The 20,362-nt window shown below is 35.4% G+C and overlaps 1 protein-coding gene across 7 annotated transcripts in view; it reads left to right on the top strand.

Moving 5' to 3' along the window:
* Positions 1-19,878, top strand: part of SESTD1 (SEC14 and spectrin domain containing 1) — a 63,184-nt gene extending 43,306 nt beyond the window's left edge. For 6 of the 7 annotated variants that reach the window (XM_048952791.1, XM_048952790.1, XM_048952789.1 and 3 more), the window contains 11 exons: positions 245-300; positions 2,722-2,933; positions 5,248-5,370; positions 7,971-8,165; positions 8,740-8,854; positions 9,344-9,503; positions 12,413-12,494; positions 12,811-12,933; positions 14,873-15,064; positions 16,699-16,820; positions 19,144-19,878. In XM_048952791.1, coding sequence (XP_048808748.1) covers positions 245-300; positions 2,722-2,933; positions 5,248-5,370; positions 7,971-8,165; positions 8,740-8,854; positions 9,344-9,503; positions 12,413-12,494; positions 12,811-12,933; positions 14,873-15,064; positions 16,699-16,820; positions 19,144-19,273 — 1,510 coding nt within the window. In that variant the 3' untranslated portion in view covers positions 19,274-19,878. The remainder of the gene's footprint in view (positions 1-244; positions 301-2,721; positions 2,934-5,247; positions 5,371-7,970; positions 8,166-8,739; positions 8,855-9,343; positions 9,504-12,412; positions 12,495-12,810; positions 12,934-14,872; positions 15,065-16,698; positions 16,821-19,143) is intronic. The other variant, XM_048952792.1, reaches the window with a different exon arrangement.
* The last annotated feature ends 484 nt before the right edge of the window (positions 19,879-20,362 follow it).

Genomic DNA, 20,362 nt, shown 5'->3' with positions numbered 1-20,362 from the left:
CCATCAACAAAAAGTTTTGCCACTGTTGCACAGTTCTGTAAACTATGGATACTGCTGTTTGCCACTTGATCTGCTTTTCTCACGTCATGTATATACTGAATATTCTGGGGTGTGAAGAAAAGAGATATGGAAAAAAGTAACATTGTCTCTTAACAGAGTGTGGTAGCTCTGGTGTTGGTTGGAGCTTTTTAATGCTACTGTAATGCAAATTAATTATTGATATTTGTTCATTTCTTTATTCAAGATCAATAGATTTGAACTTCCTTCCATCAGTTGATCCTGAGACTGTACTGCAGACAGGTAAGTTTGAAAAATAATAAAGTCAGTTGTTAATGTTCATTAATCACTTTGTTCCTCACTTGAAAGCAGAGGGCGTGATAGCTATCTTAACCAATGCCATAATGTAATAAGCTTATCAATTAGTGTAATCTTTCTTAGGATAAAAAAGAAAGCAATGCGTTTTGTCTGCTTAAAATCATTTTTAGTAGTGTTGATAACATCTTTACAGTGTTACAATAATTAGTAGCTTTAATTTGAAAGTACATTGCTTCTAGATAATGCTGATATGTTGGCCTCATGGAATGAATTACTCTCAAGTAGCCACAAAATGGTAATGATATGAAGTGTTTTCATACGAGTCAGATAATTTGCATCAGCCTCATTCTGAGCTGCCTACCTATGGAAATGAAGCATGGTCCTTCTGACTGTTCCATTCTTGGACTCTCCTTTGAGCTTTAAACAGTTCTGTTTCTTTGAGATGTTTTTAGGTGACTATCTTATCCCCAATAATACAGAAACACACTGATTTGGACTAGAAATATGCTTAAAGATTTGTATAGAGTAGGAAGCAAAGCACAGCATAAAGATGGTGAGTCAGTCTGAGTGCTCAGAATCCTTATAGCCTCCTACCTACATTCATGAAGTGTGATTTGTGTAACATCTGCTACAGAGAGCTGCTGGCTCTGCATATGCTTTAGCTTACTGATATGTGGGAGAATTCTGTAAGTATTAAAAGATTACACGGTTGTTGTGGTCTTTAAAATTTTTTAAATACAAAGCACCTTTGTATTTAAACTGTCAGTAGAAACTGTCAGACCTTAAAGTCAAATTGTATATACTCCTCTAATGAGCAATGCAACAATACATCCTTTTTTTTTTTTTTTTTTTTTTTTTTTTTTTTTTTTTTTGCAAATGGCAAAGAAAGCTTGGAAGCATTGTCTATTTTTTAATATTGTAACATAATGACATTCTTAGAGCTATAAGGTATAATAACATTATTTAAGCCATAGGAGTTCCCAAGAGACTACTTTTTGTTGATCCACTATATTGAAAGTTTGAGAATCAAAAAGTCATTTTTTTTCCTCTGTTAAAGTTTTCTGTCCTTAAAGGGCAAATATCAACAAACCAAAAAAGGAAGACCAGTTTTGGTCTATTTTGTTATTGTGCTGAGGTTTTAATACAAGTCTTCTGACTTCCATAATTATATAATTATAGTTATTGTTGTTTTTGCAGGCTACCTGTGTAATCCTTACAGTTTACTAATAGTTTAGCTGAAAAAAATCCTGAAAATATTAATTCCTTGTTGTAGAAGAAACATAATAAAAATGTAAGATTATTCTAATATGACTTACAGAAATCTTAAACTGTTTTCCCTGCAACTATCTGTGCCTTGTAGTACTTCAGGAGGTGAAATCAATGATATTTATCTCAAGAGCTTAGCAAAATGTGTTTGAATTCTTAGGAATTCTGTGTACATCTCACAGTATAAGGACAGAGTAATTTACAGATGCTTGCTTCAAATTCCTAAGCCTTTGGCATTTTTGTCTAGATGATACTTGAGTTTAAAGTCTGTTTTTCTGTGTTTGCCTAGAGGGATTACAATTACTATGCTATTGTTTGGTTTTTTTTGTTGTTGTTTCTTTATTTTGGTGAACTGGCACACTACCATTTTAAGACCTGCACAGTTGTGGGATTGGCACATTTTTTCACTTCTACATTTCAAAATTTCACTTCACTGAACAAACACTTGCTAACTTGTTCATTGAGCTTTGGATATCCAAATAGGCTGAGTTGGCTAGTAATGTGGAGTTTACATCTTAAGCTTTACTGCAGCTTAACAAAAACTCACTTTCTTTGAACAGTTGAAGTGGAGGACTAAATAGACAAATTATGCTATTTTCATATGCATTAAAGTCATTGCTCTATAGAGAGTCTGTACCATAATACAGTGTCTAAGAGCACAGTACTTCAGGTTCAATTTCATCCTTTCATAGAAACTTTTGCACTTGTTAGAAAATCTTATAAGCTGACAGGAGTTACATGCTGAATTTGGTAGTGCTTCTAAATCATTTATTCTAAGAGTATGAATTATGAGAAATACTTTGAATGCTACACAGTATTTTACAGTAAGTGAGAACACTTACAGTAGTTCCAGAATCAGCGCTGTGCTTTGCAAATGTTTCCTTACTATCAATATTCTATCTTTTAGATATCTGAAATATGGCACATGATTTCTGCCGTATTTTATAGCTTGTACAGCTCCCAAGCTGTGCCTGAGGCTCTGAATGTTAATGGAATGGTATCATTAAATGCGCATAATGCATGTAAGGTTATTAGCTGCAGAAATATACTTTCAGACCATCCAGCAGTACATTTGCTGACTCATCACCTTGTGCTTATTTTGTATCTGCATTAACCAAATCATTATATGTTCCCTCAAAGGCCATGAGTTGCTCTCGGAGCTACAACAGCGTCGATTTAATGGGTCAGACGGAGGAGTGTCGTGGTCTCCAATGGATGATGAGCTGCTTGCTCAGCCGCAGGTCATGAAGCTCCTAGACTCCCTCCGGGAGCAATATACCCGCTACCAGGAAGTTTGTAGGCAACGTAGCAAGAGAACTCAATTAGAGGAAATTCAGCAGAAGGTAATGCAGGTAAGAATTAAGTTCTTGAATGCTGTGAGAAGCAGGTTTGGGCTCAAGACCCAGCCTCTATTTTCCTCTTATTCCTGAAGCTTCAGTGCACTGGTTTGACTGAATGCTTTATGCTTTGGCTACTGGCACAGGCTTTCCAAAGTCTCTTCTGATACAATAGAGGTGATTAGAATTTACTCAGCTCCACCTGCTTTCATCTCCATAGCAAAAAACCTTCACCACATCCCTTTGTTGCTTGCTGCAACAGCAAGCTCTTAACTCATTAAAGAGTGGAATACCTGACATGATAGCAGAGAACATTCACATATGAGATGCATTTAACAGCAGTTTTGTCTGAGAGTTTAATTTTCAAATTCCTGCTACTGAATGAATGTTGTCATTTATTCCTTTATCTAATGCTGAATGTTTTAGCAAAGTTAAAAGTGGTTAAACACTGTATTTTGAGTCTCCTCTGACCAGAATAATAGACATCTTTTATTCAATTGTTAAAGGCCATAATGAATTGCTCTTGTCTTTTGGAAACAGGCATGTAATTGGCACTTTCAACATTTTCTCAGCATGGTTTCAGAGATAATCAAAGAAATGGAAATTTTTTTCTCTTGTGTTTACTACTTGAAATTAGTTCTGTTTTTAAACATTTTGCATAGTTTGAATATGCACAAAATAGAATGAATGTTGCTCTTAACCTTTATACGCTAACATTTCTAAAGCATGGGGAGTGTGAATCAAGTACTTGCCCTTCACAGCATTCCAAATAGGGAAGAAAAACTAATCAATCTTGTTTTTATTTCTAGCAGCAAAATTAGCAATCTGAGTAATCATTTTCACTCATGTAGTCATTCAAATGATTATAAAAGAAAAAAGTAAATGTCATCTTCTTTTGAGCTGGAAATAATGTGTAAAAGGTGAGAATAGTACCGTATCAAACATTAGCATGGTAGTGGATGTAATTGGTTGAGAAATTTTTTCCCCCCTGTGGTAAAGCTGTATTGGTTGAAGAAGATGTGCTGATTGAAATGAAATTTATGGCTTATTTTGGCTAACAGCCATTGTTAATGCATTTAAATAGACTTGTTTACTGGAGCATCAGCCTCATTTTGCCACTAATTTTATTACAAAGTCTTTTGTTTGTTCCCTCTATACTGTGAATGCTGCATAGTAAGGGAACTGACTCAGTACACACAGCAAGAATATATTTCAATATTTTACTAGGTTAGCCTGTTTTATAAAAAAGTACGTTTTAAAGCTCTTTAGATGGCATAAAAACATGGAAAAAGCTACTAAGTCTGTAAACTGATGTAGTTTCCTTTTGGCTTGTGGGGGGAAGAGGACTTGAGCTCATGGTAAATTAACGAAGATAATGATGGGCTGGAGGCAAACTGGTGTGGGATTTATTTTGCTGAAATAAACAAGTTGCAGTATAAACGTGCTTGCAGTGCTTTCAGTTGGAATGGGTGTGTACAGAGAAAAGTTGCTCCCTTATGTTGCTGATTTATTTTCCATCTTTTTTTCTTGCTTTGCATTCCAATTTCACTCTTTGTATACCTTCTTACATTGCTAATCAATGTTAATTACTATTTTTCAAATCTTAATTCACAGTGACAGACCTTACAGTAATCTCTAGTCATTAAAATTTGCTCCAAAAGTAATGCCTTATATTTATTTCCATGGAAACCATAAAGCATATAAAGAGCACAATAATGCTGATTGATAGAACAAAGTCTCAGCTACAAAACCACTTTCTTCAACACAGTTGCCACTGCTATGTTTTGGGTTTTTTGTTTTTTGTTGTTTTTTTTTTTTTTTTTTTTTTTGCTGATGATGAAAAAGCCTGCACGCTGTGCTCATAAAAATCTGAACCAGCAGAGATGATCCAGTGTTTCACAGTTGTTCTGATGGCGTCACTGCTAAGAAAACATCCATCTTTCCCTATGTTCATATCTATTGTTTGGTCCCTATAAATGTTCATGAAATGTTGAATGTCAGTGTGTCTTTTTTCCCACGTGGAGGAATTGAATGACATACATTTGCTCCATATGCACTTCCATATCAAATGCCATTCTATCAGAAATAGGAGATGTTACTTCTGGAACTGCCATCTTTTGCTCCGTGCTTTTGTGGAGCTGATAGGCTGAGGTTAATGAGAAGTAATTTCTATGTAATGTTTTTAAACTTGTGAATGGATTCATGGGAAAACTTCCACAGATGCTGAAAAAGATTACATGTATTTTTAAATACTTTTGCAACTAAATACTTTTATACCATTTTCCACATAGTTGATTTGCTATTTCTGTCATATTTATCTTTTTTACAGGTAGTTAATTGGCTTGAAGGACCTGGATCAGAGCAGCTAAGAACCCAGTGGGGAATAGGAGATTCAATTAGAGCCTCACAAGCATTGCAACAGAAGCATGAAGAGATTGAGAGTCAGCACAGTGTGAGACTTCCACTGTCCTTTTCAAGTAGCAAAACAGTTCTAATTGCATGCAGTTATGTATTATGCATTTTGGTTATAAGTATTGAGGAATTCTGGATACTGAATGATTATATGGTTAACTGTCTAAGCAATTCAAGAACTTGGTATGTTCACTGTATGCAAATGATATTTATTTTGCTTTCCAGCATAGAAAAATGCTGATTTTTATATATGGGTTATCTATAGTTTGTTGTTAGAGGATTTTCTTATGTTGTCATAGCAATTAGGAGGAGTGTATTTCCTTGTCCCTCTCTGCCTGTGAATGGAGAGGAAATAGCTGAGAAGTCCTATATATTTTACATGAATGAGTTAGTATTTGGCATTGCATTACATTTGCTAGGAGCTGAAACTGGATTAACGCTTTCAATCATCAAGACATACGAATATAAGGTATATTTTAAGGAAATATAAAAAGTATTTTGTAATTATATTGAGTTGGTACCACAGAACTGTGCATTACCAGCAGCTAAATGCTGTCTCAGAAGTCCGAATTCCCCCTGAAGTTTACAGCCTGGCCTTATCACTATCAGGCAATACTAAATGCTTCTTGGTGATCTGATGTTGACAGTATTTTATAGAAACAACAGTCAGAACGAATTATTTTCAGGTTTATACCAGAAGTAGTAACTGTAATCCCCACTTACGAATTGAAATCATTTTTGAAAATAGCTTTGGAGAGAATTGATTTCTGAACATCTGAGCGCACTTTTTCACTGTTTCCCTGATTATTTTTTTTTTCCTCTTCTAGAAATTGAATTGACAGCTTTTTTTGCTTTTCCTTTCATCATCCCTCATCTGTTGCTGATTTTAATGCCTGTACTTTGAAGAGACTTCCAACAATGCTTGATTTGTTACCGAAGTTGCCTCTTTTACTCCAGTTTATTTCGAAAAATATTTTCCCATTTTCAGGGTGTTATTTTATTTTGCTTTGGGTGGAGTGTGCTTTTTTCCCCCTCATATTTTCTGCATGCTTTATTATGGGCGGTATACTCGAGCTGTTATCTTTGAGTGAATGTTGGCAGCTTCTCCATAATTTTCATGTGTTAGAGGCATCTGTATCTAAAATTCCCCCATAAAAAAAACATCATAAATACATTGTATTTCTGGTTCACCAGTCTTTTAATTTGACTGAGAGTTTAGAAATGCATTTTCTTTAATGATAAGCTATTAGCCTAGATTTTCTTGTTTGACTTTTAATATTTTGCTTGTCACAATCAGTAAGCTTTCTTTGTTTGTTCAGTGTCTAAAGGTAATAACGAGTAATATTGTGAACGTGAGTTAAATGGACCTGTATATTTGTAGCACAAGTGTGGCAGTAGATTTTCCCCATGCTATGTTATCCAAAATGACTCTTGTGTGGGGGAAGACTTATTTTGCTCTTGATTTTTTTGTTGATTGCTAGTTTAATTTTTTCATAGCTTTTTTTTCCCTCTTCGCATTTTCTCATACTGTTTCTTCCTGTGTGCGGATGATAGAGAAGACTTCAAGTAAAAAGAAAAGAAAACTAAGGACATGAATATTTATATTCTGTTTTGCATGCTTTGTAAATAAATGATGCAAAAACTGAAGGCATAATATTAAAAAAAAAAACAAAAAAAAACAAAAACGAGGGGGGGGAAGCAAACATTCTAACTGTAGCTTAGCAAGAATATTAATTCACTGAAATGTTTGGGCCAATAGATGGTGCTATTCAGCATCATTTCAAGTGCACAGGGCATTTGAAAAGCACTTCACTGTAGGCTAAAATAAAAGCTGTTGGGCAAACATGTTTAGGCATCTGAATCATGCAAAATGAGAATGTGATCTTGATGTATCATGTAGTGTTTAAATCCCCCACAACTGTTAAATATTTGAAGTACTTTCTTTTGCAAATAGACCACCATGACACCAGTTAACTCCTTGTTGCATGCATTTAGTAGTCAAAGCGCTTGAAATCTAATCTACAAATTTTGAATTGAATAGTGTAATTTTTTTCCTTAATTAAGAAATAACGGTCACTTTCAAGTTCCAATAAATGGATGACTTGAGGAATTAGAGGATAAAAATTACTTTGTCTCTATCAGCAATAGTAGTTTTTTCTAAATGTTTAAGAAAATTACTGCAGCTTTCAATTGTCACTAAAAGTGACACCTAGATGTTCTTAACACCTTTTGAAATAGCTTACCAACTGGCAAAAACTTTTCAGTACAACCCAGAGGCACAGAAGTATTACAAGCTTGTTTAAAAATAGGGAGATTCTTCTGTTGGTTCAGTGGTGTAATTTGAGTAAAGTTTGTGCTGTGATCTACAAGCCATGCTACTCACTGTTTGTAATCTTTCCATTTTACTGCACCATTATTTGTTACCGTACATGCATTATTTCAATATGTACTAATTGCTTCTTAAGTTGATTTGAAATTATGAAAATTTTTCCCTCCTGTGTGAGAATTGATAATTACAGTGTAAGCTGGACTAAGTTCCCTTTTAAATCTGATTATGTATTAATCTGCAGCTAAATACATGCGCTTTTAAGAGAAAATTTTTTGATATTATTTTAATGCTTAATTATCTTCTATTTGTAGGAGTGGTTTGCTGTTTATGTTGAGCTTAATCAGCAGATTGCAGCCCTTCTAAATGCGGGGGATGAGGAGGACCTTGTGGAATTAAAAGCATTGCAGCAACAGCTGAGTGATGTGTGTTATCGACAGGCCAGTCAGCTAGAATTCAGGCAGAATCTATTACAAGCAGCACTTGAATTCCACAGTGTTGCCCAGGATGTAAGTTGTTCTTTTTTACTTCTCACAGGCTCTCCTTTAGTGTGTTACTAGTGTAGTATTGTGTTTAATACATTGGAAAAGTTTGAAGGGGGATAAAACATAAAATGGAAAATACTTGGAAAATGGAGTTTGTCTTCATTTACTGATTGAAACAGTGAGAAAATGAAATTCTCTTTGGGAGAGAAGTAGGTTGTAGTGTATCTTGTATTTCAATCATTGAATGGTTAGGAGTAAATAAAAGAAAATAATGAAAAAGTGTCTAGCTTTTCTTGAAATACATATTACCTGTGACACATCCTTTTTTTTTTTTTCTAATTTCGAGAATTTGATATGATCTTCATAGGTTCTTCTTAAAATTGACATTTATTCCTTTCTTGTAGTTGTCTAAGGAGTCTTAGGTTCCTTTCCTCCCCTCTCTCCCACTTAGAGATATATTCTTTTGGAGTTTTATAAGCAAATGCAGAGAGAAACCTCTGAAATGACATCCCCAAATATTTGGAGGAACACTACAGATTTGAGCACCTTGAAGCCCCTAACTTCTTTTTTAACAGCAGTATGTTGGGTTTCGTTTTAGTTATCTCAGCAACTGGATGGCTTACTAGGAATGTTGTGTGTAGATGTGGCACCAGCAGATGGAGCATCAATTCAACAAACTTTAAAATTACTGGAAGAGAAATTGAAGAGTGTTGGTAAGCAGAGTATTTCTGCATTTCACTTATGTACAATAATGAACACTCTCTTTAAAACAAGACAGCAGGGAAAGGGAAGGTAATATCTCTCGATTTCTAGTTAAGTCATGCTCCACGTAACTACCTTAGACTTGCTGATACTTGTTTAGTCTGGGGAAGTATTCTGGAAGTGCTTTCTTGTAAATGTTTTACGTTTATATTTACTATATATCACTACTCTGCATTTCATCTGTAATGAAGCACTACTTCTTTGTTAATGTAGATGAGTGCTTTCTCTAACTTAGAAGTAGGGAAGGATAAAGAAATACAAAGGTAGTAATGTTGTTTTCTCCTTCCAGCCTTCCATCTTGTAGATTCTATTGCATTTTATCTCCCTCTTCAGTTAAAAGTTAAAGTTAAGAAAGTTAAGAAGTTTAGAACAGTGTCATGGATATATCTATATGTATATCTTATTTTTAACCTTTTAAAATTTTCTTGCTTTTCCTTCAGATTTAGGTTTGCAAGGCTTGCGTGAAAAAGGTCAAAGTCTTCTTGATCAGATATCTAATCAGGCATCCTGGGCCTATGGAAAAGATGTGACCATTGAAAACAAAGAAAATGTGGACCATATCCAAGGAGTGATGGAAGATATGCAGCTTAGAAAACAAAGGTAAAACAGTTGTTACAATTTTCATATACTGACAAGTCACTTCAAAATGCATATTTTCAAAGAGACTATTTTGCTTTACTTTCAGTTAATGGATGTAGTGCAACTGTAATTTATTATATGTGATGCACTTAAACAAGACAATCTTTCCCTGCCTAACTTGTTGCACATTCCTAAATTCATTTCAGTATTGGATGGCAGTATTTGAGTGCTTTTCTATACTCATAAATGTCTGACACATTCCATTTATATGGAGTTATGGAAGAGATGCAAGTGATCTTAGCAGTTTGAGATGAAATGCATGCTAATACTGCAGTAATGAGGATAGCTCTAAAGTTATGTGGAAATTGTTTCAGCTTGTTTCTCTTTTTTTTTCTTCACAAACTCTTTGAATGTGTCATTTTCACTCCTAAAGAGAAGAAATTTGAGCTTTTGTTAGGTCTTGCTTTGTACCCTTCCCCTGGACCAGCAAATGGTGGAGGCACAAGAATTCAACTTTCAAAATGTATTTGGTTGTCTTCTGTGAGTTTTGGAATGTGATGTGGTGCGGGATGAAATTTTAGTAGTAGAAAATACTGGACAGAATTAAATTCTCTGAAGGGTGGATTCTGCCACCACTCTCATCCTTCAAGCTTCTATTGATTCTTTTCTCATAAAGATGTAGTAGTATCTAATTGGCCAAATTGCTACCACTGTATAAATCTATGGTGTATTTGTATTCTAAGCATTATACAATTCTGATGCCTCTTTGTAGAATGAGTATAGTGTAGTAAGTTAGAGGCCAAAAAAAGTAAATTAAGTGCTTAGACAAAGGTGTGAAACAACTTCCAGATGATTAATGATTTAACGAGGGTCTTCAGTCTGGAAGAGGCATGCAAAAATACAGATAAAGGTCTGTAAGAGTGAGGCAGGGACAAGTTAGGGATAGGTTTTTTCATTGCTTCTTTCAGTACAGAAGAGAAGGATGTTGTCTAGAACTGGGGTAAGAAACACTGATAACTGAAGCTGATGCTACTTCACACAGTGTACAAATAAAGTTAAGCTGTGGAACTCTTTGCTGCATGATCGTTTAAGCTGAACTAGTACAGGAAGAATTTGGACTAACTTGGGGAGGAACAGTGTGCAAGAGGTTTTTATGGATGCAACTTGTGCCTGTCTCTGAACAATAGCTTTTCAAAGCTGTTGTGGTGATTGCTGGAACTTTTCATTTGCTTTTATATTCAGATAGCGAAATAGGTTCATTTTTTTTAACGTAGTATTTCAACATTTTCAAGTGAAACTAAATGAGATTCAAATAGAGTGAATAGAATCTGTGTACTTTATTAGTCTTACTATTGTAGTATGCTTTAGGTGGTGAGAAGAAATGGGAATTTTAATTTCAATTTTATTAGACTTAAGAAACTAATCTGTATAGCTTATTCTGGATAAAAAGAAAAGCGTAACTAACCACGTAATACTTCTTATCACACCACCAGAGGTTTCTCACTTAAGCATGTACCAGAGAAGGGGTTTAAAGTTTACTTCCCATTTAAAAGGACATTTGTGGGGAAAAAATAGAAAATACATGTCTGGGAAACAAATGTGATTTATTTCTGCCTTCTGATATTTATTTCCAAAGGTATCAATGTGACTTAGAACAAAAACAAAATTGTCTTAAGTTGTAAATGGACGAAAGTTTCTTATTACTCCTATTAATTTAATTACTAAATTATCCTTGCACATTGAAAAATATTTGATAACAATGTATCACTTTAACATTTAATATTTTTTGTAAGATCCTGCTTTCCTCAAATTAATAGAATGTTGTACGCATATTTAAACAAATGAGAAATAAGTGCAATGTTCATTTCTACTGGCATTTTGCTGCCTTATTTGTTGTTTTGAAATGCATAGACTTTGTACATTATTAGGGTAATGAATTTTCTTTATGTAAGTGTCACAGCACTGCAGGGTGCTTAACAAAACACAATATTTTAATAACTGTTCTTTGAAAGTGCTTGTTTGCAAACAGTTTAGAAAAAGAATAGATATATGCATATGATCTTTAGCATTCACTTAGTGTAATCTGTTGTTGACATTAGTAATTCTATTTACTGTCTGATGTGAGAGTCTGAATCTTGCTGTTTTCTTAACGGGCTCTGAAATTGAAGCAGAAAGATCATTCAGCTAAATGCTTTAGTGTTTAGCACTCGCTATTAAAATGAATTTTGATATTACTTTTGTATTCTAACAGGACAAAAAACTGCAATATGCTATTCATTCAGAACAAGAGAATTTTAATAGATTTTCTGTATGAATTAAATTTTTAGATGGTTCCTGATGAGTTATAGAGAGCGAAGGACATCAAAATTAGTCTTGTAAAACTTTATGCTTCCTGCATATAAGGGTTCAATCATTTCAATTGTTAGCTAGCTAAAAAGAAAGATATAAAGATGTGTGCTGCATTTTTGGTGTTTTTTTTTTTTCCATTTTATTTAACACGAAAACTTAGCCACCCGCTGACGATAGAAATCAGAATGATAGTAGATGTAATTCAACGTTTCCTAAGTAGCTCAATAGCAGAAACAGTTTATTTTACACTTATAAACCTCTGGCCTACAAATCTAACCACTGCAACAGGGTAAGGAACCTGAAATGCAGCTAGAAGGCTATGTATCTACTGCTGGGTATTACTTTCTGTAGTGTAGCTATGCCTGGACTCATTAAAATCACAATGTCTGTGGTTTGTTCTGCTCGCTTTGATTTATTGCTTTTTTTTTTTTCTTACTGTTATTTTTTTGGTTAATCTAAACAGTATATAGAATATTTTAATCACCTTCTAATGAATAGTGCACACTGCAAACGTTGTAATACTCAGTGTATTTTTATCTGCTCTTCATGCATTGGCAAGTCTAACTGTGCTTCTGTTTAAGGTGCGAAGACATGGTAGATGTGCGACGACTGAAGATGCTTCAGATGGTACAGTTATTTAAATGCGAAGAAGATGCTGCTCAGGTATGGAAAGGACTACAGAAATTCATCATCCTGGCCTAAATATATGCTGGCTAAATGTATGGGGGAGGAGGGGAGTTAATGTACTGTATTTCTGTCACTTGCAGCTGTAGTTTTATTTAGCGAATTTGTAAAGTGAAAATAATAAAGGATATAGCAATGATGGTAAGCAGTGTTTTGGGGGATATCATGCATGACATACGATTTTAATTGATACTTCTTAACTGTTTCAAGATCAAAAGTATGTAACTGACTCTTCTGGATGAATGTCTTTTTAATTTCCTAGCTTTTATGCTACTAATTTCCTTCTATTTTAAAGGCAGTAGAATGGTTAAGCGAACTGTTGGATGCTCTGCTGAAGACACACATCCGACTAGGAGATGATGCTCAAGAAACAAAGGTTTTACTGGAGAAACATAGAAAATTTGTTGATGTTGCACAGGTGAACTGAATTAGTGTTTTTTTTACAGTTTCAGGAAATCTAAATAGAATTGGCACCTATATGTACAATAACTGATCAGCCATTGTCTTCACTGTTTGCCTCAATGGTTGTATGAATAAATAATGAGTTAGCAATGAGCCTAATGAGATTTTGAAGATGTGGTGAACTGTCAGCATAACCAATACTACAGTTCTTAGGTTACTGTGTTTTGCACAGGCAATGCAAAGCACAGAACTCAAAGTTCACACTGACTTTTTAAAGGCATGTTTTTTAAACAGTCCTTATAGCAGCTTTTGAAGGACTGCAAACAAAATAATGAAACATTACTAAGTCACTCAACTTTTTATTTTGTGCTGTACTTCATGAAGCAGAGCCTGTCTTTCTGTTGGTTTTCTAGACAGTTGATTATTGGTCTATGTTAGCCATCTTGCACAAGGAGTTTTTGGTATTAGAGTCTGTTCAGCCCTCAGAGATAATGGTTAACCAGAACTGACAGCTTTCAATTGTTGACAGTAGGAGCCAAGTAATTAATCACAGAATCACAGAATTGTAGGGGTTGGAAGGGACCTCCAGAGATCGAGTCCAACCCCCCTGCCAAAGCAGGTTCCCTACAGTAGGTCGCACAGGTAGGCATCCAGGCAGGTCTTGAACATCTCCAGAGAAGGAGACTCCACCACCTCCCTGGGCAGCCTGTTCCAGTGCTCCGTCACCTCACTGTAAAGAAGTTCTTGCGCATGTTTGTGCGGAACTTCCTATGCTGCAGTTTCCAGCCGTTTCCCCTTGTCCTGTCTCCACTCACCACTGAAAAGAGTCCGGCCTCGCCATTCTGCCCCCCACACCTTAGATATTTATAGACCTGGATCAGGTCCCCTCTCAGTCTCCTTTTCTCAAGGCTGAACAGACCCAGTTCACTCAGCCTTTCCTCATAGGGGAGATGCTCCAGGCCCTTCACCATCTTCGTGGCCCTCCGCTGGACTCTTTCCAAGAGATCCCTGTCTTTTTTGTACTGGGGAGCCCAGAACTGGACGCAGTACTCCAGATGAGGTCTTACCAGGGCAGAGTAGAGGGGGAGGATCACCTCCTTTGACCTGCTGGCCACGCTCTTTTTAATGCACCCCAGTAAGCCATTGGCCTTTTTGGCCAAAAGGGCACACTGCTGGCTCATGGCCAACCTGTCATCCACCAGGACACCCAGGTCCCTTTCCACAGAGCTCCCCTCCAGCAGCTCATCCCCCAACCTGTACTGGTGCATGGAATTATTCCTCCCCAGATGCAAGACTCTACACTTGCTTTTGTTAAACCTCAGCCAGTTTTTTTCTGCCCAGCAGAAAATCCTTCTGTACAAGTCTGAATTCACTGAAGCTGTAGGGCATGTTTGTACACTTCTTTGTGAACAGATGTCAGGTATGTTTTGAATTTCATGGAAGATCAGAATATGTAAAGTTGAACCTTTTTCAAATAAATACTGTTTCTAGAAATATCTAATACACAATTACCAAATAATAGATAATGTATTTTCAAATTCTATTGTTACACTGGCACACCTCTCTTCTGATGAGTAGTGACCATAGAATGATGAATTAAAGCTAAGTATGATGTGTGAAAGTATGTAAGTATGAGGAGAGGATAGCTTGCTGTTGTTTTGGTGTTCCATGAAGTACCTGGGTGCTGTGTGACTAGGAACACAGTGATAATGGAGCCAGTGAGATGGTTATCTTAGCAGTAGATGCCAAGCATACGGTACAAGATCCAGGCAGCTATTTGCAATTCACGCTTCTGCAGTACTTTCTAGTAGAGCAGATGAATTCAAAGTACTATGTGAATTTAAGTTGAGGTTTCACAAACTTGTCTGCTGTCATTTTAAGATAACTAGCTCTTAAGTTAAATGCGTAGATTCTGAGTGTATCTTATGCATTCCTTCCCGCTCTCCAACTTCTAGAGTACTTATGATTATGGGAGACAGTTACTGCAGGCAACAGTTGTGCTGTGCCAGTCCCTGCGATGCACTTCGAGGTCCTCAGGGGACACACTTCCAAGACTGAACAGAGTGTGGAAGCAGTTTACCTTAACTTCTGAAGAAAGAGTACAGAGGCTGGAAACAGCAGTTGCATTTCATTTGAGTGCTGAAAAGGTGAATGTTGTGTTTTTTGGAAGAAAATTTCCTTGTGAGAATTTAAACAAGCAAAATGTAATATACACGGAGAACTTCATTTTTATTTTAATACTATGATTTAACATTTGTGGTTTTTTTTTCTGTGTCTTAAACTAAAATTCTGAAAGGCAAGAAACACTTCATTTGTTTTTTTTATGCAAAGTATAATACAAAGCTATAATGATGTCACTTAAGAACTTCACGGCATTACAGAGAGTATTGCCTCTTACATTGAGTGTATGTTCTGTGTGGCATTCTCTCAAAATTTGTGAGCATAAACTCATTACCTTCTGTGCATGCTTGGCTGGTGCACCTTGTTTATTGCACTTGGAATTCAGTACTTAAGGGGCTCTGAACATGTTTTCTTCAAAGCACGCTGCTGTCATCTTATGGTTTTCAAACTCCTATAACAAAGATCCTCACTGATTTGTCCAGCTGGATGCTGCTAAAAGCTGCAAAGAATCAGAAATCAGCAACATTGTTATGAAGAGCAGTTGCTAAATTGGGAATTTTCAAATGCCTGAATGTCCATTTCTTTAGTTCATGAGAGGTATAGCCTTTCAGCCAGGAAAACCTTTTTTTTCTGTGAAACGATACCCTGAATTGTTTTTCTGAAAGGTATCTACCTCTGCTGTTGAGGTAGTTAATGTAGTTTCTTATAAGCAAAAGAGAAGCCTATCTTGGACATGGTACAGGAAAAAAAGATAATCTCTAATTGAAGGGAAGTGTGAGATGCAGAGGTGATTCATGTGCTCCTGGCTTGTATTCATTTCTTGTTTGCATTTATAGAAAATATTTTGAATCAGTGGATATTGGGAGTTGTTGGTGATTTGTGAAAGTAGGAATATATTATCTATGCTCCCACAGTTGGCTGGAGTGGTTTTAGTAGTTATCAAATTAGAATTTAGTGGATCATAAACTTAGAGTTGATTATCTTAGCCCATGTTGCAAGTGTTCTTTCATTACTGCAGTACTAAATTGCTATATTTTTAGGCAACTTAAAGTAAAAAGGCTTAGCTAAAAAATATTCTGTTGCTCAAAAAGCACAATTCTACTAGTGCTGCTGTGGCCTGTTAATGAGACCAAGAAGAAAATATGCTGTTAATTAAAAAAAAAAAAAAAAAAAAAAAAAAATGTGAGAGGGAGAAGTAGAAGAAAATAAGAAGTACAAATGTTGGATACAAAAGTCTAGAAATACTTGTATTTAAATTTATAATTTCACTGGAGCTTTTTGCCAGGTATGAATTTTTGTTTTGAAGTTTTTTTTAATAGACCCTTTATAATTCATGTGATTGTACTTCGTGCTTAATCGTGCAGGTTATGATATTTCTGCATTTTAAATTTGTTGTTGAAACATTGCCCAGCAAGATTTTTTTCATTCTTAGTGCAGGGTACTAATATTCTCATCATTGCTATCTTCTCATTCTGTGTTAGCTTAATTGGTGTATTTTTCTGGAATTCTATGAATATTTTGAATTAGTTTAATTGTGGTAGTGAAGATGGTAAAAGAACATTCACTCTGATATTTAATGGCACTTTAGCACTTGAAATACGTATGTATGTATGCTATTGCTTGTCTACCTTATTTTACGTTTGTTTTTCATTTTTAAAAGATTTTGCAAGAATGTCCTGAGCAGCCTGAAGCTTTTAATGAAATGGAACAATTTGATGAAATTGAAGCAGTTGGGAAATCGCTGTTGGACAGATTAACAGTGCCTGTGGTTTATCCTGATGGGTATGCAAAATGTTATTGTAATGCCTTTTGAATATCCTTTTTATAATGTTTCATAATAGTATCATATGCAGAAGAATCCTGAGTGCTTTTTGCTGAAATTACGAAGGTAATGCACTAATTGTCGTAATTTTTTTCCATCTTTTCTCAGAAAACAGGCATTTCCAATTCAACCTTTCCAAAGACAACGTGCCCAATTTTTCAAATTAGTAACTTTTTCTCACCCTGTAACTTATATGCTGTATAATATATGCTGACTTGCACCAGTGGATTATTTAAAGTAGCATGAGTGACCAGATCCTGTGTCCTCTTGGAGGGAAAAAAAGTCATTTGTGTTATGGCATTTTATGACAGATTTATTCAAACTTCTAGCCATTTAAAATCTTAAGCCAATACATTGAACATAAATTTACATTTGATTATTCAGCTACTAAAATCCTACTTCCCTCATGAACTATTAATGCCAATTTAAAATCAGTGGCCTTGTCAGGCTATAAAACTAAATTAAGTATGGAATTTGAGCTGCTATAAGAAACCACTTTGTGTATTCAGCACAAGTATAGTTGTCCACTGTGGTACAGAACTTTGTGATTAATTTTTCCTATCCAAGTTTAAGGTAGCCTTGGAACTGGTCTCTGGGTATGCAGGGACCACTCAGTAATGAATGAGGTCTGAAATCTTGGAGAGAAAAACTTTGAGACGTCAGGTTGGTTAACTGAAGTTAGTCTGAAAAATGGTTAGAAGAAGCTGTCGTGGAAATTGTCATTTCTAAAAGATCATGTACCTTATGCAGTATGATATTCTTTGCTGAGAAGTACTACCCATGGAGATGTATCAGGAGGTGAGCTAGTAGTGATTTTAATGTCTTTCTAGTAAGGTATTTAAAAATAGTGGAAGACTTTACAGCTTTGAGAAAAAGCAAAAACTGTTATGTTTCAAGTAATTTTTTAGTATAACTTCTGTATAGTGAATTTTATGTCCTTAATGACCTGGTAAATAAAATTTATTACTAAACTTGTGTAATTTGCGCAGACACTGTTAAAGGAAAAACAAACACTACCTTTTTTTTTTTTTTTGAGCTTGATTCACCTTTTAGTGCCTGGAAAATCTCCAGTGAGAGAAAGCATTGGACTTCAAGTTTTCAGTCCTAATGGAATGCTTCTATAATTTTATGTACATACATCCCTATGTTTTAGGCTGACTGAGTCCTGAGTGTTATTTTTGGCCTCTGGCATTTCAGCTGTGTTCTTTTTGTCCCCCTTTGGAAAAGTGGAATCTTAACTGTCCTAAATCCTGAGATAACCTACTAACCCTCCCTAGTCCTTCTATTTTTAAAGCACTTAGCAAAAAAAAAAAACCCAAAAGCCTGCAGATGGTTCCATCATTCATATAAAGAGTTTTTAAAATGCCAAGATCAGCACAATTTCTTAAATGTTTGCAAGTATGTTTCTTTAATCTTCATCAACCTCTTTATGACTTCAAACTTGGTTGATATCTTCTTTAAAAATCCAGGTCAGTGTTTCCTGTCTTGCTTATGGCTTCTAGTCTTCATCGGGCAAAATGTCTGCCAGTATTTGTGGTCTCAGTTACATCTGTTCAATCTGCTCCCTTTCTAGAGATCTCTGGTCAAACTAATCTACTTCTATATGAAATAAATTTTCTGCCTGCTTTTGTCCAGACTGGACTCCATCCCAAGTCCTTTGTCCTACCTTTGTTTCCAAACTTCAACCTCTCTACATCATAATTAGTTTTGGTATCTACTCTTTTTCTGAAAGATTTATTGTGTTCAAATCCTGTTTTTGCTGACAGCTTGGTTAGTAGTTTCCCTAACACTTCAGATGTCTTTTGCTATATTTGAATGGGAAAAAATCAGCTTTAACAGCCGTGTGTTTTTTTCAGTGTGAGGGAGAGATGACATAATTTGACTGTCAGCAACTGGCTGACTTTGTTTACAGAGCCCTTCAATAAGACAGCAATTGTATAACTTCAGTCAGGATTCGTTCAAGCTCATTTTCTTGACTGTCACAATATTCGAACCCCTAGACTGGATTAGGGACAGCCAGAAAATGGAAATTAAAAAATAGTGTTGGGTAGTCTCTTATTGACCATACAGAATAGTGCCCTGCTGTGGAAAGGATCTCTTGGGTAAGAGAGAGTAATTTGCTGTTTATAATGATACTATCAAGATTGGCTGTCCACAAAGCTTTAAACTTCGATACAAAGGTATCTATTTTTCTTATGTTGTTTTGTTTTCTAGATTGTTATTCACGTGTATACTCATGCATTTTTTTTTGCTTGTCACTGATAGCTTTTTTGTCTTTTGTAGTTCTGAGCAGTACTTTGGGAGCCCGAGTGACATGGCTTCTGCCGCAGAACACATTAGAGAGAAGATGAAGCTTGTTAGCTTGAAAAAGCAGCAGCTGAGACAACCAGAAGCCACTACCCCAGAGAGCTAATACTGACCCTTGTCTATCAATTCATAATAGGACTTCAGTTTGTAATCCAGCATGTTGTTTGCATATTACAGAATTTGGCATATGTTAAACTGCATTTCACGGCCATTGTCTCATCTTTTTTTCAAAGTAAGTGTTCTCAGCATCTTAACGCAGTACATCTATCAAGCCATAATTATTTAACACGCTACGAAACCATAGATTCCAAGTATCTTATGAAAAAGAACTGTAAACTTTGCACTGAAATTTGCTGTAAAGCTTTACCTGACCTGTCAGCTGCTACTTAGTTTAACAGCTGATGCAAGCTTTGAATGGTGCTAATGAGTTAGGAGTTCCATATTATGAAATTGTAGTTCTTTGCTTCTCCCCATGCCCAGGTGATGTAGTAACTTTAGACTGCAGGTAAAATGCCTGCAGTGTAGACAGTGGTGACCCTATAATTTTAATTTGAAATACTTTAAAATAAAAAAGTCATTTTTATTGTGCCAGTATGCAACCAGACATCAAATCTTTGATATATCAGATTCATTAAACAGATGTTTTCCTATTTGTATTGATAATGTATTAAAAGCTGTTTGTGCTTAATAAAAACCATCTTTTTGAAATCTAATATAAAGTTGTTTTGGCCTGTATTCTCAGATGTTATTTATATTATATGTTTTATGATAAATGGTAGTAAGAACTATCACTCTAATGGTATATTTACATCTGCATCATTTTTCTTACGAATTTAACACACTATGGTTATATGGTGAACTGCTCTAAATTGTTACATGAGAATGAGAAGCTATACCACCTTTTTTTCTGATGCAAAGGTAAGATCGTCTGTGCATAAATCCATGTTACATTAATAATTGTTTCTTCCCAGGTAAGGGTAAAACCTCTTTTGTGCATTATTTTTTCAGTTGTCTGTCTTTTTGAAAAGGGAATATTGAATAATGTGGCCAGCATTGGTAGTAGTAACTTTGAGATTAGATTTTAATCTAATGAGAAATAATTAAGATGTGCTTCATAATGTAAAACTATGAGTGTAATACTGAAATTTATTAAGGGGAAGGCCTTTAAGTACTTGAAGGAAGCCTACAAGAAAGC

This window comes from Lagopus muta, chromosome 8, assembly GCF_023343835.1.
Source record: "Lagopus muta isolate bLagMut1 chromosome 8, bLagMut1 primary, whole genome shotgun sequence".
NCBI classification, from domain to species: Eukaryota; Metazoa; Chordata; class Aves; order Galliformes; family Phasianidae; genus Lagopus; species Lagopus muta.
The sequence above is the reverse complement of the archived record's forward strand: the minus strand, read 5'-3'. Positions and strand labels throughout refer to the sequence as shown.